Source organism: Sus scrofa, chromosome 9 (assembly GCF_054392235.1).
Source record: "Sus scrofa isolate SSC_HxYL_T2T_F1_AM1 chromosome 9, Sscrofa_HxYL_maternal_Yorkshire_Landrace_v2.0, whole genome shotgun sequence".
NCBI classification, from domain to species: Eukaryota; Metazoa; Chordata; class Mammalia; order Artiodactyla; family Suidae; genus Sus; species Sus scrofa.
Genome location: NC_139391.1, coordinates 10,701,574 through 10,721,169, shown reverse-complemented (window position 1 = coordinate 10,721,169; position 19,596 = coordinate 10,701,574). Strand labels below are relative to the sequence as shown.

The 19,596-nt window shown below is 38.0% G+C and overlaps 1 protein-coding gene across 50 annotated transcripts in view; it reads right to left on the bottom strand.

Annotated features, from left to right (window-relative positions):
* The window catches only part of EMSY (EMSY transcriptional repressor, BRCA2 interacting), an 87,947-nt gene that overhangs the window by 12,484 nt on the left and 55,867 nt on the right, over positions 1 to 19,596 (bottom strand). For 14 of the 50 annotated variants that reach the window (XM_005667141.4, XM_084975282.1, XM_084975263.1 and 11 more), the window contains 6 exons: positions 18,273 to 18,409; positions 15,162 to 15,335; positions 12,763 to 12,961; positions 4,182 to 4,346; positions 2,286 to 2,441; positions 988 to 1,029 (listed from right to left, as the gene is read on the bottom strand). In XM_005667141.4, the coding sequence (XP_005667198.1) occupies positions 988 to 1,029; positions 2,286 to 2,441; positions 4,182 to 4,346; positions 12,763 to 12,961; positions 15,162 to 15,335; positions 18,273 to 18,409 (873 nt within the window). The remainder of the gene's footprint in view (positions 1 to 987; positions 1,030 to 2,285; positions 2,442 to 4,181; positions 4,347 to 12,762; positions 12,962 to 15,161; positions 15,336 to 18,272; positions 18,410 to 19,596) is intronic. The other 36 variants (XM_005667144.4, XM_084975287.1, XM_084975264.1 and 33 more) reach the window with 4 other exon arrangements.

Below are 19,596 nucleotides of genomic sequence, written 5' to 3'. Positions count from 1 at the left end.
ACCAGCAGTGACCTGAGCCAGATTCTTAACCCACTGCACCACAGTGGGAATTCCATGAAGCTTTTTATTGATGAAGGCATCATCAGAAATGAATGACACTTGAAAAATAAATAATAAACATAATTTCTGATGACATTATCTGATTATATGGAGCATTTCTGCTACCTACACTAATCTTCATAATTATTACATTAAATTTATTAAGAAATGAAATGGATCTAATAGATGATCAACTAAAATCATTTAAAAATAATCTTCATTCAAGATACTATAAATCTTTTTTTTTTTTTTTTTGCTTTTTAGGGCTGCACCCGTGGCACATGGAGGTTCCCAGGCTAGTGGTCGACTGAGAGCTACACCACAGCCACAGCAACGCCAGATCCAAGCTGAGTCTGCGACCTACACCACAGCTCATGGCAACGCTGGACCCTTAACCCACTGAGCGAGGCCAGGGATGGAACCCACAACCTCATAGTTCCTGGTCAGATTTGTTTCTGTTGCACCACGACGGGAACTCCAAGATACTATAAATCTCTTAATAGTAATTCCCCAGAGTGCAGGAAAGTTAGACAAAAATAATATCCACTGCAGGATAATACGAGAGGCCAGGGCCAGGAACCTGGCTTTGAAGTCAAAGAAAACACTCAGTGTGGCTGAGGATACGATGGGAAGATATTAATGAAAGAAGTCACAGAGTCAACATTTGGAAAACAGTTGAAGTGACCTTAAGACCTTAACTGGGCCATATAAACACCATAAAACAGTCACTTACTTCTTTAAACAACTTTTATTTTTTCCAGTGTCAAAGTGCTCACTTATGAGAAAGAATCCTACTATTCTGCAAAAGGAAAGTCTCTCTCCCTTTCACTGAGTAGAGCTTACCTTTCCTCTACCAGATCAGAGTAGAGCGCATCCATTTAAGTGGTCCCCCCCCAAAGGATCATCTTTTACCTTCAGTTATACTACAAATGGATGCACGCCACTTACCTAGAAGGGGAAAAGCAACCTCTGTTCCCTCATCAGTGCGTTCTGAAAAGGATAAGTAAGGGAAGAAATCACAGGTCTTTTCATCTAGTTACTGTTTGATAATCTAATCCCCAGAGGTTATTATTAATTTCCCCAACATGCTGCCCTCTCCTTTTTGTTAATATTTCTAAAGAAAGACACTAGATGGCTTTCCATAATCTTTAATTCGATTTTCCCTTTCAGCAATTTTAACCCATTGGTCTTAATATCTCCTAAAATGATGCCAAAGAATTCTGTTCCACGTTGGTATTTACATCCTTCAAATATCGGTAACTTTATGTTCTGTTTTAATCACTGCTTAAGAAAATTTAAGACAGGTGTTCTTTACATATTGCCTCGTAAGTCATCTCTCCTAATTACTCACATTACTACTCTCTGAACTATTTCAAATCTCAAGGTAATGAAGTGTCCAAAACAGAAAGCAGTGTTCCAGGTGTGGTCTCACCATCGTATGAGAGAAAGAATCTATTATCCTTCCTGCTCCAGTTCTCTATATATGCCACCCAAAAATCTCAGTAGTTTTGCTGCCAGACCACATTTTAAACAAACACCTAATGTGCTTTCCAAGAGAACTCCTAAGTATTTACAAGGATTTCAAGTTTTCCACATTTTTTCTCTTTAAATAAAAAAGGGTTGGATTTTATACCTCCTTTCTCCCTTGACCCACGTCCCTAAGCTAAAAAATCCAAATGCATATAAATATTTATTCTTATTTAAAAGATATTCTATCCTCTCACTACAACTATTGCCCTATGTTCACAGACATTATTTACGGCCAATTTGAGATTTTACATTACCTGCAAACTTTTTTTTTTTTTTCCTGCTTTTTAGGGCCGCACCTGCGGCACATGGAAGTTCCCAGGCTAGGGGTCCAATCGGAGCTACAGCTGCTGGCCTACGCCAGAGCCGCAGCAATACAGGATCCAAGCCACATCTGTGACCTACACCACAGCTCACGGCAACACCGGATCCTTAACCCACTGAGCAAGGCCAGGGATTAAACTCGCATCCTCATGGATCCTAGTCGGGTTCGTTAACCGCTGAGCCACGAAGGGAACTCCAAACTTTGTAACAACCTAATCATTTTTCCCCCTAGTCATTAAGGACAGCGTAAATCCCAAGGACAATGTGAATTTGCTCTCAGAGCAAATTGGAAGAGATCTAGAAATTTAAAAAATATATTCTCCCCAAACAACCATCCCATGAAGTTCAGAAAGGCAGCTCTCCTACCATTTACTACTTTTTAAGAGAACACCTACCAGTAGTGATGTATTCAGCAACTAGTTCTGACTCTACCACAGCAATTGAAGGACTCTCAGGAGAATGTCTCTTTTCCTGGGTCATCTGAATAGGCACTGCCATTTGACTCAAGTCAATAGTGGGTTGTCTTGGTTTAGATTCCAATTTTTCCTTTACTGCATAAAAAAGTCAGGGGAAAAATGAACTTTTATTACAAACGAGTACTAAAACCAGAGTTGTCCATGGGAATAATGAACAAGACCTCTGGGGTGCCACATGGGCAGTGACTAAGGAGTCAGTGAGTTAAAAAGAAAAGGGCAGACTGCTATGTATGGCTGTGGAGTACACAACCTGTGCAACCATACCCAGCAGCCTACCAAACACTCACATGCAATCAGACTAAAATCCTCCCCCTATAATCACTAGGCTAAACAACTGCGTAGGATTCCTTGTACATACTCCCCTTAGAACATTTCCTTCACCCTTCTTCAAGGTAGTCCCTGGTATTCTTGAGTTCACCAACCTGAAAACAAAGGGTGAGTAAGCAGTACACAGCATGATTTGCTCCAGGGCACACTTACCCAGGATAGTGACCAGTTTAATTTGATCTACTAAAAATTCAAGAAAATCTCCAAAGAAATGTTATGATATTTTCAATGACTCCTAAAGAATAAAAATTTTCAGTGCTAGGGAAATAGGGCCTCTGTTTTACTGCAAAAAATGTCTATGGAATGGTCTGGAATCAAGAACAGTTTCCACGGACAGAACTACTTTCTATCTTAGCACTTTTTCTACAAAATCATTGGGTTTCCACTTTCTATAGGCATTAATGGAAATAGCTGAGTATGTAAAGACAAGGAGCCTAAGGAAATGCCTAAGGCCAAAAATAATACCAATAGAAAGATTAACCAAATGCTAGTATTCTTTGGGTCGTGCAGAGTGGATGTTACAACAAATGGTAACCAGTAATAAAGTCCACTGAATGATCACTCAGGTTATTCTCATCAAGCATATGATGTGACAAATCAAGATCATCATTTAAACAAAGAAAGCAAAACAAAACCAAAGGAATACAAAAGTCATCCCACAAGTAGAGAGGACACTGAATTAGGAATTAAGACACTTGAAATTTCACTTTGCCACTAATCAACTGGGTAACCTCTAGATCTTGGTTTATCCATAAAAATGAAAGGGCTGGGTGATATCATCACTAAGGGCCTCAAATACTCCGACAATATTTGACCTATTATAATAGAAAAGTCAGTACAACCAACACAGTTTTGCCTAGAGTTTATCAAAGATATTTAGTAACTCAGTATCTTGTTATGATTGGATCTTGCTAAATGAGGATAGCTTTACAAGGAAGCTCAAGTTGTTAAATTATACAAAGAAGTATGATGATTAAAAAAAAAAAAACAAATTAGAATGCCAGCAAGGTCATTAATGGTGTTTTATAACCGCAAAACAAATTAGAATGCCAGCAAGGTCATTAATGGTGTTTTATAACCACAAAACTAATACCAAGGAAGATGGTAGGGACACTTCAATCGGCCATCTCCTAGTCTCGAATAGAACCAGCAACTGTACTGCATCTATCCTTGTGTCCAGGATAGACAGACCTACTCCTTTCTGGTGACAAGAGGCAAAAGGATTGTCCATTTTAAGCAGGAGACAGAGAAGAAAGAGCTCTGCCATTTTTTTCCGGCTTTTTCATTATGGTCTATCTCTTCTTTAGTACTCCTGTGAACATCTCAGCGAACTGATAAGTAAACAGACTGCACCAACGATTATAGACAAGTCCAGAGGGGGGAAATGTGCTCAAATAATAACAAAGAAAATAGAACAGTAGTAGTATTTTAGCACAACCCATCTCTAGAGAAAACATGCTTCATTCAGTTGAGCATGTGAATTCATACCTGTTGTCTGTTGGAGTTCTAACAGAGCTTTGATTGTTGAAGTAGCTGATTGTGATTCACTGGATACATCCTGATAAATTATGGTGGGGCTAGTCTCCATTGCAATCTCATGTTCTGACCAATCCTGACGCCGGGAAGCAATTACATGAACTACAGGCTGGGAATCTGTTTTATATTAGTTAAAAAAAAAAAACCCTATAAACAAAGTTTCTCTTAAAAAAAAGCAATTTTTTTTTTTAATCTTTGTTTTACTATAAACTTCATGCTTTATCTCCCCAAGAAGACTGTAAGCCCCCAGAGGGTGTAATGTCTTTCATGTCCGTATGGATGTAGCCACTCATTCACTGATTCAACAGACAGGGCACCTCTGTGCTAGAATCTACATTTGGCACCGAGGACATAAAGGAGCTCACGGAATAATCAGAGGATGCTCAGAAGCACACAATCTAGTTGGGGAGACAGACATGGGAAAGAAACAAATTACAATGCAATGGTATAACTGCCATAATAAATACGTGTGCATGTGCACAGGTGGGTGATGTCTGTGTCTAGTTAGAACATAATGTTGTGGGAGTCTTATTTTCCCCAGTGCACCTGAAAATGTGTTCTGTATCACAACCTTCGCATTCAGTCAACACTTATTGGATGAATGGATTACTAAAAGGAAATCCTGTTTGCTGACACCAAGAATAGATAAATTAAGTAGAAGAAGCATGATGTAACAGGACACGTATAACATTTGGAATTCAAAGTCTTAGGTTACCGTCCCAGCAAGGTGATTCTTTGGGTCTTAGTATCACGATTTCTAAGATGGCAACAATAAAATTACTGCTCTATCTCACAGGATTTCTAAAGATTATAATAATGAAATGATATATATAAGAGAGCTTTATAGACTACGAAAGACAATAGAAATGTAATCATTTTTGTTGTTCCTGTTCTGTCTGTGACCTGAAAGTTCTCAATTAAAGACTTATTGTTAGTTTCAAAATAAATTACAGCTCTAACTCAAGGCTTATTATATTCACGTTATACAAACATGCATATAAATACCTAATACATATCAAATCAATCAACAAATTCTTTACTGAGTTTTCCATCTACACAATAAGTAGGTTGTACCAACTACTGTTAAGTTCCTAAACTCCTTGGTCCAAGATACCACACAGGAAATTATGCAGGATATAAAAGCATGCTTCCTACTCCCAAGTTTAGGGTATAATGGAGGAGACATAAAATAAAGATATACATATAGCTTTATATTTGGGGATAAAATCAAATGATTAGGGCAAATAGGAAAACTATACAGAAAGAGAATGACTGCTTTGAAAGAGTTCCCATCATGGCTCTGCTGAAACGACTCTGACTAGCATCCATGAATACTCAGTTTCAATCCCTGGCCTTGCTCAGTGGGTTAAGGATCTGGCGTTGCCATGAGCCGTGGGGTAGGTTACAGACACAGCTTGGATCTGGCATTGCTGTGGTGTGGGGCGGCAGCTGCAGCTCTGATTTCAACCCCTACCTTGGAACCTCCATATATGCCACGGGTGTGGCCCTAAAAAAAAAAAAAAAAAAAAAAAAAAAAAAAAAAGCCCACACCAAAAAAACACTGCTTTAAATTGGAATGGTCAGTGAAAGCATCACACAGAAAAGAATTCATGGAGTCTACAAACCAAGATTAAATACAACTAAAGTTCAACCTTCTATGAACTTTTATATTTTTGAAAATTACAAAGTTGTCCAAAATGTTGAAGCAAGGGAGAATGACTCTTCAAAGAAACAAACAACAACAAAAACTGTCTTCCCAAAGAAAACAAAATCACTATACAAAACACCTGGAGTTTTATTTACCATTAACAAATTATATTTCTGCTTCCCATCCCACCCTCCAAACACTAAGTAGAATATAAGCCACACCAGGAAAGTATAATTTCCATTAAACTTCCAAAAAAATCTAGATAATTGAAGGACACTATCCTGCAACATCGAATGCCACATGAGGCATATGACGATTTTTCTTTACTCATTCTAAGTAGACAATAGAGTTTAAACTTAAGATAATTGACTATATTAGGAAATCATTGTTTTTACATAAACTAAGTTCTCAATTTTAAGACTCTCTCATGATGCCACTAGTATCCGTTAATTAGGTGAGAGGACCTGGAGGCAAAGAATGACTGTGCAACCGAACTCTGTAAAATACATACTCTGAATATCCAGAAGAAAGCAAAAACTGCATGGTAGAGAGGTAAGGTAGAATGACACTGGAAATGGACAACAATTTCCACAAGGAAGCATCTGTCAGAGACATCATGCCAAGCAGCACCTTCCCACAGGGACTGGGGGGGGGGGAGCTCTCTTCCTTCTGCCTAGATTCAGAAAGCACAGCTGACATTACCGAGCATCAATGCACCAACCCTAACAGCTGCGACACAGAATCAGAGTGTGAACTTAAATGTGAAAAAACATTCCTTGAGCAATTTTCCCCTCTACTTTTGGCTCAGGCTAAGACTAGATAAATCTACCGCTTACCAAGTCTGGAACTGGGGTCAGACTGCAATAACTGAGACCTGATTTCAGTTTCATTTGATGACACAGGGTGCATCCTTTTAGACTTCCCTCTCTCTTGAGGCCAGTGGCCTTCTGATCCTTGGATACCTTTCCCCACAGGTCATTTAACAAATATTAACTGGGCATCTAATAAGTATTACAGGTTAGGTACGAGAGATACATACTGTGCTGCTGTATCAAAAGACAGATGCAAGGCATCTCTAGGGAAGAATGTCTCCCATGGCTTCACTATAAAAAGTCCCTATCACACTTTCACAGAATCCTAAGACCTCTCAGCTAGAAAAAAATCTAAAAGTATGTTTAATACTGTTATCAATCCTATGCTAAAATCTTCAAACTTCCCTCTTCCACCTCATCGTCCTCAAGATAATACCAGTTCCTGGGTCCCCACAACCCAACCCAATCTTCATCTTCTCTTCTCCGTGATAACTGCCCTGTCTCTACCTACCATGCTTCATATAAAATGATCCCCAGATGCCTTATGCATCTAAACCATCTCTTCTAAACTAAACCCAAGAAGGGATATAAACATTCATTCTATGAAATATGTACTTTCCTCCTCAAGTATTGCCATAAAGCCCGAGGCCTTCACAGTATTTAACTGTTTCTACAGCTTTGCCCAAATGTTCCAGAGAACATTAGTTCTTCAAGATGCTCTGCAAAAGAAAGGCTCCATCATCAAAAGAGTTGGGGACATTTGACATTATATAGTCCCCCTTTCATCTTTTATAGTTTATATATTAGCATATTACGGCTCTGGAAAGCTCTGCCATAAGTTATGTTTTGCTTAACCTGGATTTATTCCTCACCCTCACCATGACCTACCAAGATCGCGAAGCTTCCGGAAAAATCAGCCCAGAAACCAAGTTGTGGCCTACTTAAAGCAATGTGTTTACAGGACACATTTCTGTATTTGCCTCTTGCCTTGTTCCACCTTAAATCTCTACCCTTGGTTTTGTCTCCTTTTTCTCTTCCATTTTACTACACATAACCTTTGTGTGTGTGTGTGTGTCTTTTTGCCTTTTCTAGGGCTGCTCCCGCAGCACATGGAAGTTCCCAGGCCAGGGGTCGAATCGGAGCTGTAGCTGCTGGCCCATGCCAGAGCCACAGCAACGCAGGATCCGAGCAGCATCTGCAACCCACACCACAGCTCATGGCAACACTGGATCCTTAACCCACTGAGCGAGGCCAGGGATCAAACCCGCAACCTCATGGTTCCTAGTCGGATTCGTTAACCACTGCGCCACAATAGGAACTCCTACTTCACATAATCTTATATTCTAGCTAATCTACCTTAAAACCTTCTGGAAATAAAGAGAATATAAATAAAGAAACCTTTAATATTTTTCTTTCTTTAAAGAGAAAGGGAAAAAAGAAGATCCAATTAGGAAGGAAAGCTCAGGAACGGTGGAAGGCATATGGCTCAATCTCAGTAAGTGACCTGGGCAAGTATGGCCTTGACGCATTAGGGTTGGTCATCTAGCTATCTGTCAACACATAAAAGTACTTCAGGTGTATACCACTCAAAAGGCCCACCCACAGGGTTAGGGGAAACCCCAGAAAGGAAAAAAATGTTTTGGACTCAGGCAACAAAAATGAGTTTATAAGGCTGAAGCTTAATCCTGTGCCACAGTTTGTAGGACTGCTGTTCTGCTGGTTTTTTTATTCAGTGAAACTTTTACGGGTGCCTATTTAGAGCCAGCAAACCACTCTGCTAAATATTGAATATACAGAGATGAATATGATCCTTGCCTTTAATTAGTTAGTAGCCTAGTAGAAAAGAAAATAATTACATTAAACAAAAAAAGTACAAAATAAAATGATCAATGGTAAAATAGCTGGTAGAACAAAGCAATTATGGAAGCATAGTACGGCAAGAGTGATGAACCCTCCAAGGGTGATCAAGGAAAAAGCCCCAATAAGGTGAAAATGACAGTCTCTGTTCTAGCCTATAAGAACAGAGTTCAGAAATAAGATTCAACGCCTAAACTGCTCCTCCTTGCAGGTGGGGAATGGTGGGGAAAGTTTAGAAACCACAAGTAGAATCAAGAAATCCACTGGCATAAAAGATGTCTTTATTCTAAGACTTGTATAAAGAAGTCAACAGAAAAAGGATATAAAGTCAGGAAAAGCTGATTCATTTTTACAGCAGAATGCTAACTATCAACTATATAATGAATAATGGACTTCAGAAAATCATCAACAGATGCTAACATTAGTAGATAAACGTTTGATGAGGAACATGATATTTATATGATCTCAAAGTATTTCCCCACAAATTACTATTAATCTCAAAGGGAAATATGGTAACTTCATAATGCAAAACACCAGGAAGACATCACCTTAATTAACCAAGAGAGCAACATTAACATCATCCCCCTGAAAGGACAAAAAGACAAAAAACCCCAAAAAACCAAAACCCAAAAAACAATAGGGCATTCCCGTCGTGGCTCAGCAGAAATGAATCCGACTAGGAACCATGAGGTTTCGGGTTCGATCCCTGGCCTCGCTTCAGTGGGTTCAGGATCCGGTGCTGCTGTGAGCTGTTGCATAGGTTGCAGAAACGGCTCAGGTCCTGAATGGCTGTGGCTCTGGCATAGGCCAGTGGCTACAGCTCTGATTAGACCCCTAGCCTGGGAACCTCCATATGCCGCAGGTGTGGCCCTAAAAGGACAAAAAGACCAAACGAACAAAGAAAAAAACCCCCAAAAACCACATTAACATCATCAATATTGGGACAAACTGTCATCAACTGTCTCTTGAAAAGATAAAGCTAAGGAGAGATACATCACATCTATGGAGTTTTTGCTGAATCCAATGACAAAGAAATATCAGATGATACCAAATTGAAGACTATTCTACAAAGTAACTGACAGATTTCCTTCAAAAATGTCAAGGTCAAGAAACACTAAGAAAGGCTGAAGGATTATCCATATTTAAAGAAAATTAACAGCCATGACAATTAAATATAACTAAATACAATGCAGGATCCTGATTTGGATTGTGGACTGGGGGGCTGGTAAAACTACAAAGTACATGATTGGACAGTTGATGGCATGTGAATAAACTGTAGATTATAGAAGTTATAATTCTATAACCTCATACGTCTTGATTTTGATAATCGTATTTTAGTTATGAAGAGACTAACCTTTAAGAAACATAAACCTATAAATATAAATATTCAGAGATACAGACAAGATATCTACAACTTGCTCTCAAATGGTTAAGAAATTTAAAAATTATAAACACAGAGGAAGGGAGGGCAGAAGAATCAAAACAATATAAATAGGGCAAAATATAAACAACTGATGAATCTAGGTAAAAAATATACACAGGAGTTCTATTTATTCTTCCTGAAATATCTTTGTAAGTTTGAAATTACACTAAAATAAAAATTACTAAAAAGAGGAAGGCCAAAAACTGCAAAAGCAATACAAAGAAAAATGGGCGGCCATATAGTGCTTATACTCCCAGTGAGTATGACCCCCATATACTTTGAAAACCAAGAATGAGTCTTAGACTGATCAAAACCTTTATCCTTTTCTCTTAAATCATAGCATATATAGTCCCAGCCCCTTGTCTTTGTGAGAATGTACTAAGGAGCTATATAAGGATACGGGGTGAGGAGCAAATGCAGATTATAAAAAACTGGCTTTATAGTCAACTATACTAGATATACCTACTTTGAATTTCTGTATTACAGAATATTTTAGAAAGAAGTAATATACAATGAAACATAAATAACAAAAATAAAAATAAATGATGCCATATAGAGTTAACAGATCAAAGAGCACAAAACCTTATACTCAATCACTTCAAAAATAGACAAACTTGTCCCATTCTTGAAATGAAAACTGAAGGCTCACTCATGAAATGGCACATTAGGGAAGAAATGACTGGCTCATAGCTCCCTTAAGAAGAGATTAGCAATTTGAAAAAATAACCTGAGATGATGTATATATAGACATCTAGTTCAGGTCCCCGTTTTAGCACCAATTCATAAACTAATAAACACTTTACCTGCCCTCTACAAAAATATTTCTCAAGGGGTAAAAAGGCTGGTATTATTCAAATAACTGCAGACTTAAAAGATGAAAAAAAGCATCTGATGTGCTAAACTAATAATGGAATCTATACAGATCAAATCAGCAAGTCTAAAAGGAATAATTAAGAGAATAAGCATCACTCCACTGTAACTAGATATAAACTAACTCAAAACCAGTATAGAATAAATTAAATCTTAGCAAACTGATTCAGAAAATATTACTATTATTGATAATATGCTGAAGAAAACTCCATTTTCTAAAATGAGTACCATATTGTTAAAATCAACTTTATTTATTTATTTATTTTTAGGGCTGCACCTGCAGCATATGGAAGTTCCCAGGCAAGGGGTCAATTTGGAGCTGTAATTGCCGGCCTATGCCACAGCCACAGCAACACTAGATCTGAGTCAAATCTATGAGCTAGGCCGCATCTTGCAGCAATGTCACATCCTTAACCCACTGAGCAAGGCCAGTGGGAACTGCGACATTTTACACATCCTCATGGAAACTAGTTGGGTTCTTAACCCACTGATCCACAGTGGGAACTCTGATATTTTATTTTTAATTGATCAGTTTTCAAAGACCATTTCAAATGCTACCTCCTTCATGAAGCTTTCTCGTCCTCTCCTCATTCAACTTTTGGTGTTTTTTTTTTTTTGTCTGTCAAAAATATGTTCTGATAAATTCTTATACTGGAATTGTAGGTGTATTTTCTTTTTTTTTTTGGCCATACCTGTGGCATGTGGAAGTTCCCAGGCCAGGGAGCAAACCTGCACCAGAGCAGAAACTTGTGCCACTGCAGTGGTAATGCCAAGCCCTTAACCTCTGTGCCACAAGAGAACTCCTGTACTCTTTTTAAATCTCCTATCCCAGATTTTAAGCTCCTCGAGGGCAAGAACTATATTTTATTTAACCTTTGTAGGGTTTAGCACAATGCTTAGCACATAATATAAACTAATAAATAATTGTCAAATTGAATTAATGGAATAATCAGCAATTGAAACATTAGTAAGACTAATCCAGGAAGATTCCACTGGAAAGTAAAAATAATAAAAATGCCGACACAGCATGAAGAATCTATATTAGAAAAGTGAAAGTATTAAGAAAGCATTCCAAAGAGATTTATGCGAAGATGAGAGGAGAGGAAATGGAGTGAGTGTGGAATGATCAAGAGAAGAGACACAGCTTTGCTTGAATGTATCAGAGCCTATCAGCTCAGGCATAAATGTACCACCTGCCAATATGGGTGGTTAAGGTAACAGATAGATATGTGTACTAGATTTGTGGAAGCTCTCAAAGCTTATGATCATGAGTTTATGTCAAGCAATTTCCTAGAAGAACAACATAATTAAAATAGCGCTGCGGATAAGAGTTTCCCAACTATGGAGTCTAGCTTCATAGGGCCTTCCTTATAATTAGGACAACCATACAATTATCATCTTTGAGAGTGAAAGAGAATGTTATTAATAATAATTCTAGAACAGAAATAAACTAGGACTTGTCCCATGCAAAGTGTAATGTATGGTCAATCTACTTAAAGCCCACTTATAACCCCCACCTCTGGCCACCTTTATCCTTTCTCAGAAAGGTTCAGCAACCAACAATTTAAAAGGTATAGACACTTTCTGGCATATTTCTCCTATTTACTCAACACAAACAGAAGGAATCACAGCTCTATCCAGTTTGATAATACCTACCTGCCAAAACCATCATCTAAAGTTTACCAATTATTTGACGAACATATGCCAGGTAGGAAGGAATGGTAAGCCTTATCAAAAACAAAACTTTGGCTCACTGATTACATATGAATAATATAAGACGATAAAGTTTAAAGAACTGACAAATCATTTTAATAATATTAAAAGAGCATACACGTTTGTTTGAGATCCTTAGACGCAGCTATTTTGGAACTAGGGTGCTGCGTCAGCAGTAATTACACAAGTCAGAGGTACAGTGGCTCTTACCTTGGGAACTGTGGGAGGACTCCGTAGAAGAGGAACTACTATCTGTAAAAGTCTGCGGTTCTTCTTTTCCCTCCTGAATAGATGAATTACCAGCTTCTGCCACCCTGGATGCTTGCTGTAATGTTTCTGTGACCAACTGCCGTGTTTGTTCACTAACAACTGTGGCTTGAAACGTCACAGGTTTGGGTTTAATAAGAACCTAGAAGACAAGCAGAAATACACTAACTTCTAGATCATAAACAAATATTTTCCTGATATGGAAAACAGTATTCTGTACATTTATTATGCTTTGGGCACAGCAATGTTCATCAACGGCTATTCAATCTATGAACAAATTATAGTGGCCACATTCAACATTTTAAATGGTGCATGCTAGATTGCAACAGCTATGAGCCTGACGAGAGCCTTTGCCCCTGTTTTTTCTTGTTTATAATGACTTCGGGAGTCATTTTTTAATCTGTAGGCTATACAGCAGAATGACAGCCACAAGCTAAGGAGGGCAAAACACAAAGACATATAAAGATAAAACCCTAATTTGTTTAAGCCACTGTTCTTCAGGTTTCTTTTCTTTAGCAACCAAATGATATTACTAATTGACACATCTGCACAAAGTAAATTTGCTTAGGACGTAAGTCATCGTTGATGAAAACCCCAGAGTAGCAGTGAGGAGCAAATATGGAACAAGTGACAGATCAACTCCTGGCAAAGGTCAAAACCACAGACACTAAAGTAAGTGAAATGGGAGAAAAGTTTTAGACTGAACCATTCCACTTTAAAACCTAGACTCTAGAGTTAACTTCAATTAGCAACATAGAATAAAAATGTTACCTCACCACAATTAATTTTTATTTCTCCCATATATAAGATTCCAAACCTTTACAGACTCTACTAAATAACCCATTTCCAAAAATTCAAGAATAAAGACATGGGTTATACTATGACATGGATGATGAAGCAAATGAAATGTTACACTTGAAATTTAAAAGCAATATGAATTTATTTATAAACCCAAAGCTTATTGTTTTAATATGTAGACTATTTGGCTATAATATTGAAGGAACTGAATCTAAAGGCAAATTACTAGTTTATAGGTAAATTAGTATGTTTTACAAAAACTCTTGGATAGAATTTCTCCACCAAAGCTGACACTGTTTCCTTTGATATTCCTGGAAAAGTAAAGTACCTGCAAGATACACAGTAGCCTAACAACATGGATTAAATCCTGAGCCTCAGTTTCCCTGGCAAATTTCCAAAAAAGCTCCCTTATTGTCTACTGGTTGAAAAATGAACTGATCTCTAGCTTCACCATTATTTAGGTTTCAAATAAATTAAATTTTATAAGTAGGAGCTCCTGTCATGGCTCAGTGGAAACCAATCCGACTAGGAACCATGGAGTTGCAGGTTCAATCCCTAGCCTTGCTCAGTGGGTTAAGGATCCGGTATTGCCATGAGCTGTGGTGTAGGTCGCAGATGTGGCTCGGATCTGGCATTGCTGTGGCTGTGGAGTAGGCTGGCAGCTGTAGCTCTGATTCGACCCCTAGCCTGAGAACTTCCATATGCTGCAGGTGTAGCCCTAAAAAAAAAAAAAAAAAAAAAAAAAAAAATTATAAGTAAATATGCAAAATGTTTTCAAAGGCCACATAAGCTTATAAAAAATAAATACTTTTTGTGAGTCCCCACTGTGGCATGACAGTAATGAACCCAACAGTGTCCAAGAGGCTGCGGGTTCAATTCCTGGCCTCACTCGGTGGGTTAAGGATCCAGCATTGCCATGAGCTGTGGTGCAGGGCTACAGATGTGACTCAGATTCCACGTGCTGTGGCTGTCCATGGCTGTGGCTGGCAGCTGCAGTTCCGATTCGACCTCTAGCCTGGGAACTTCCATGTGGCACAGGTGTGGTCCTGAAAAATAAAAAAATAAAAAATAAATACTTCTCTTAAGGAATTTATGAATAATTACCATCCACCCTCAACCATCTACTTCTCATATTATATACCTTCAGCAAACTTGCAAATTTTATTCCAAGGGAATTCTTTTCTCTAATCTTTGCTCATAAGACACAAATATTTAGATATTTTTAAAAAGTAATGAAAAGAGAAACATAGGTTTTGAAAATAGATGATTACACACATTGTCATAACTTTCAACAATCTGATTCTTTAAATATTACTCATCTTTTCATTCAAATATATCTACTCACTTATGATGGAATATGATGGAGGATAATGTGAAAAAAAAGAATGTATATAAATGCATAACTGGGTCACTTTGCTGTATGGCAGAAATTGACTGAACACTTTAAATCAACTATAATAAAAAAATTTTTTTTTAAATTTCTACCTTGGAATTTTAGGAATTTGAAATACACCAGAGTCAAGAAAAATCATATCTTGGCATACCTGTGTTTTCCCTTGCTGCCCATAAACAATTTTTGTTGGGATGATTTTAGCTGCTGGTTGAACTGTGGAACCTATTCCTTTTGGCTGAGTTACAATCATTTTGGTGATGGGTCTTGTAGCAGTGATAATAGCTGGCTTTGCTCCTGTTGGCACCGTCTGAATAGTCTTTTCCCCCTAAATTGAAGTCAGTAAATATATGAAATTTGTATGCATTTAAAAGATAAAAACTGTCCTTTTACTGAAAAATCACAGAAAGGTTTTACCAGGATGTCAGGGAAATGGATGTAAATTCTGCCACAAAGTAACATGTTTCCAGGTGATCAAAAAAAATCTTAGACCTATTTGAAAAGATCTTAGAAGTCATCTGACCAACCTTCTGTCCAAAGAAAACATTAAATATTTCTTGATGAGTATTTAAAAAATTACTTCATATAAGAATACTTTAATTATACTCTCATTCATAGAATACATATATTGTAAGAGTCAAAAATTATAGGAGCTCCTGCTGTGGCTCGATGGTAATGAACCCAACTAGTATCCATGAGGATGTGGGTACGATCCCTGGCCTCGCTCAGTGGGTTATGGATCTGGCGTTGCCACGAGCTGTGGTGTTGGTCACAAACACAGCTCAAATCTGGCATTGCTGTGGCGTAGGATGGCAGCTGAAACTCCAATTTGATCCCTAACCTGGGAACTTCCACATGCCGCAGGTGCGACACTAAAAAGAAAAAAAAAAATTATACATGATTACATACTAAAATGTTAACAATGGTTATCTCTAAGAGTTGGGAGTATAGGTCTTGCCCCCTAACATTCATCTTCATTTCCTAGTTCCTCTAAAATGAATATATATACGTGAAATACCAAAAAAAGACTGTGCATTATACCAATAGCTAAAAGTACACATAAAAAATAAATTGAAGTTCCTTAAATATGAAATTATAAGGATAAATAGCAGAATGTCTATGTGGAAAAAGTATGGGCAAGAGATAAAATCAGCAGAAATACTAACATTCTTTTTGAGGTTACATGGGAAAATACTAAGAAAAAACTTAAGACATTTCCCACATTAGTATGTTACTAATATCACTTTAGTCTATTAACTAGATAGTTTAAGCCCATTAACTTTTCACCATTTTCTGCATTTTCATCTGCTTTAATTCTTAAGTACCAATTTCTGGTCATTTATGGAGTCAATATTTGAGCTTAACTAAATTAAATTCAAATACAGCTATTTTATTAAATTATTAAAATTTTAAAAATTAAAATCCAAAAAATTTAAAAGGAAAGGATCTGAAATTTTTTCACCTAATCAGTTTTTTCTTTTCTTTCAATTTTATTGCCATATGCACAGCACATGGAAGTTTCCAGGCCTGGGACTGAATCCAAGCCACAGCTGTGACCTACGCCACACTGCGGCATTGCTGGATCCTTCAGCCCACTGCACTGTGCTGGGGATCGAACCCACACCTCCACAGCGACCCAAATTGCTGCAGTCAGATTCTTAACCCACTGTGCCATAGCGGGAACTCCAGTTTTCCTTAATTTTTAGTCATCATCACCTAAATGTGTGGCCCTCTAAACTCAGCAGCCAGTAAAAACAAAGCAACCAAGGAGTTGGCAAAAAGGTAATCACTCTGTGAATTTAGAGCTAAATGATTACAAAACTCACAAGTTTAACTACCTGCTGCAGTTATTTAAAAGGAAACATGAAGTGTCTGCCAATCATGTGATTACTTATTTTAACACACACACACACACACACACCCGTTCACAGCATCTCTGGAATGAGTGGTAGTTCACTTGCCAAGAGTTACTAGTTTGCGAGTGGGCATGTCTGACTATAAAGTCATTCCATGGGCCCTGTCCAGGTGTAATTACAATGACTCAAAAGCCAATCAAAACTTGCAGGTTATTTTTTGAAAAAGCTCTTCTGGTGTGTGTGGGTGTGTATGCACGCACAGGTGAACACGTTTTGAGTGTCGGTGCATGTGCATATGTAGTGAAGAGGGTGGTCTTATACTCTGAGCTGCTTGTTTTACTACCATTTCCTGTGTCAAACTGTTGCTATCAGATATATCTAACGGCTGGTATTCTTAGATCTATGTGACCACAGGACCTAGAGCACACGGCATCCCCTTTAACACCAAGTTCTATTAAATTACAAATCAGAAAATAAAGGGTCCTGAAAATCTGAATTCTAATCCTGGTTTTACTTTTGGCTTATTATGTAAACTCAGGCTAAACATAAATTGTTTCTCAACGATCTATGTTTTCCCACATGATGAAAAAAATCCTACCCTTACTAACACTATAAAGACTGCAATGCCTAGAGAGCTACTAGAGGTCAACTACAATGAAGTATAGCATTCTCTTCTCCAGCAAAGTAGGGACATTACCAAGACCGGACAGCTAGGAACCAAGAGTAGTAACAGTAAGAAAAAACACTTCAAGGACTTCCTATGTGCCATATACTGTTCTAAGCACTTTGAAAAGATCTACCAGTTACTCAACAAACTCACTGGTAGAGATCATCCTTAACATACAAATGAGGAAATTAAGGATGAGAGACGTTGAATAAGTCAAAGTCAAACAACTATGATAGAAACAAAGGCCAGGTTTGGCTAACTCCAAACCTCCTAACAGCTTGCCTTTGGAACTATAAATACATCTGTTATTTGATTTTTTTCCCCCGCTAGCTCAAAAACTAAAAATGAAAGCAACGAATTCTTGTCATAAATTTAGCTTTAGCCCCAAATATTTCTCTTTGCCCAGCCCAGGTGAAATACTAGACTATTATCTATTGGCCATAAGCAGGAATAAAAGTGTCCCCTGACAGTTAAGCCAGTGAAATCTTCCATCTAGACCAAGCTAAGCATCTAAGAAACTGACCTACGAGCAACATGTTTTAGAAATTACTGTAAAAAATGGCATCGGTAGGTGATGTTTTAAGAGTCGTTCCATCACAGCAGTGGTAAATCAAGCCATTCTGCCCATTGTGAGCTCTGAAATCCTTAGACAAATGTTTGTATAGCTGGTCTCTAAAATCTGTGTAAAATCTGTGTAGAATCTGTGTAGATTGCTGAGTCTGCAGTTCAAGCTCTTACTTACTCCAGCATTTAGCAACGTTGTGACAACGTTTTTGCCCGGGAGGCCTTGAATGGTCGTTCCTTTTCCTGTGGTCTTTTGCACAACAATCACATTGGGCTTGGAAGTCATGGGGATTGTAGTGATTTTGGTGGTCGTTCCTTAGAGAAGGGGGGAGAAAAGGAGGCCTCAGTTAAGGACTAGAGATATTTGGTTACTTCTTTTTATGTTGTACACAATCAATACATGTGGTCACTGTCATTCCTAGATGATGTGAAGACTGCCATGAGGATGAACGTGAAGGCCTGGAATAAAACTACAAGTTGTCCTAGAATGAGAGAAGGGTAAGCATTGACCATTCACCTTTTTGGAAGCTGAGGACCTACACACCAAATTCAGAATCTAAAATTATCACCCTGTTTCTCAAATAATCCTCTCCTGACTAGTTAAGTGAAACAAACTAGGATCTCTATTTCATGACAAAAATTCCTCCCAAGAACATTACCTATATATACCTATATATATGACGAGCATGATAGAAAAACTCTTCAAAAAAGATAAAAAAAGAGGTAAATACTTATCAAAATACTCATATAATACTAAAATGTACAGAAAACCTAGGAAAAGAAATGTCATCTATTTTTATTTGACCAAAAAAGACAAAATGAACACTCACAGATCAAGTCAGATGAAATGTGTACTCTTATAACCTGCAGCACTCTGAAGACTCTGAGGATGACACTCTAATTTATATACATATATATAATTCATTTTTTCCACCATTAAGATCTATTTAGTAGATCTATATCTAATGACCCAAACATAATATTATCTTATTCTCTCTCTCACATCCTTCCACAACCTGCTTCTCTTCCACCTATCAAATTTACCTATTAAATTTATACCCTAGGAGTTCCCATTGTGGCTCAGTGGTTAACGAATCCGACTAGGAACCATGAGGTTGTCGGTTCGATCCCTGGCCTTGCTCAGTGGGTTAAGGATCCGGCATTGCCATGAGCTGTGGTGTAGGTCAAAGACGCGGCTTGGATTCTGTGTTGCTGTGGCTCTGGCGTAGGCCAGTGGCTACAGCTCCAACTAGACCCGTAGCCTGGGAACATCCATATGCTGCAGGTACGGCCCAAAAAAGACATAAATAAATAAATAAATTTGTACCCTATATTCTTCTAATTGTCCAAGTTGGAAATCCTGATGCAAATCTTTGAGTCTTGTCTTGTCTTCACTCCCTGTAGTCCCCCAAAAATGAAAGCCCCTTAGCTCCACACTATCTTTTTATGTCACTGACTCCTCAGTGCTTAGCCCACACTGTATGGCAATTACTCAAGTAATT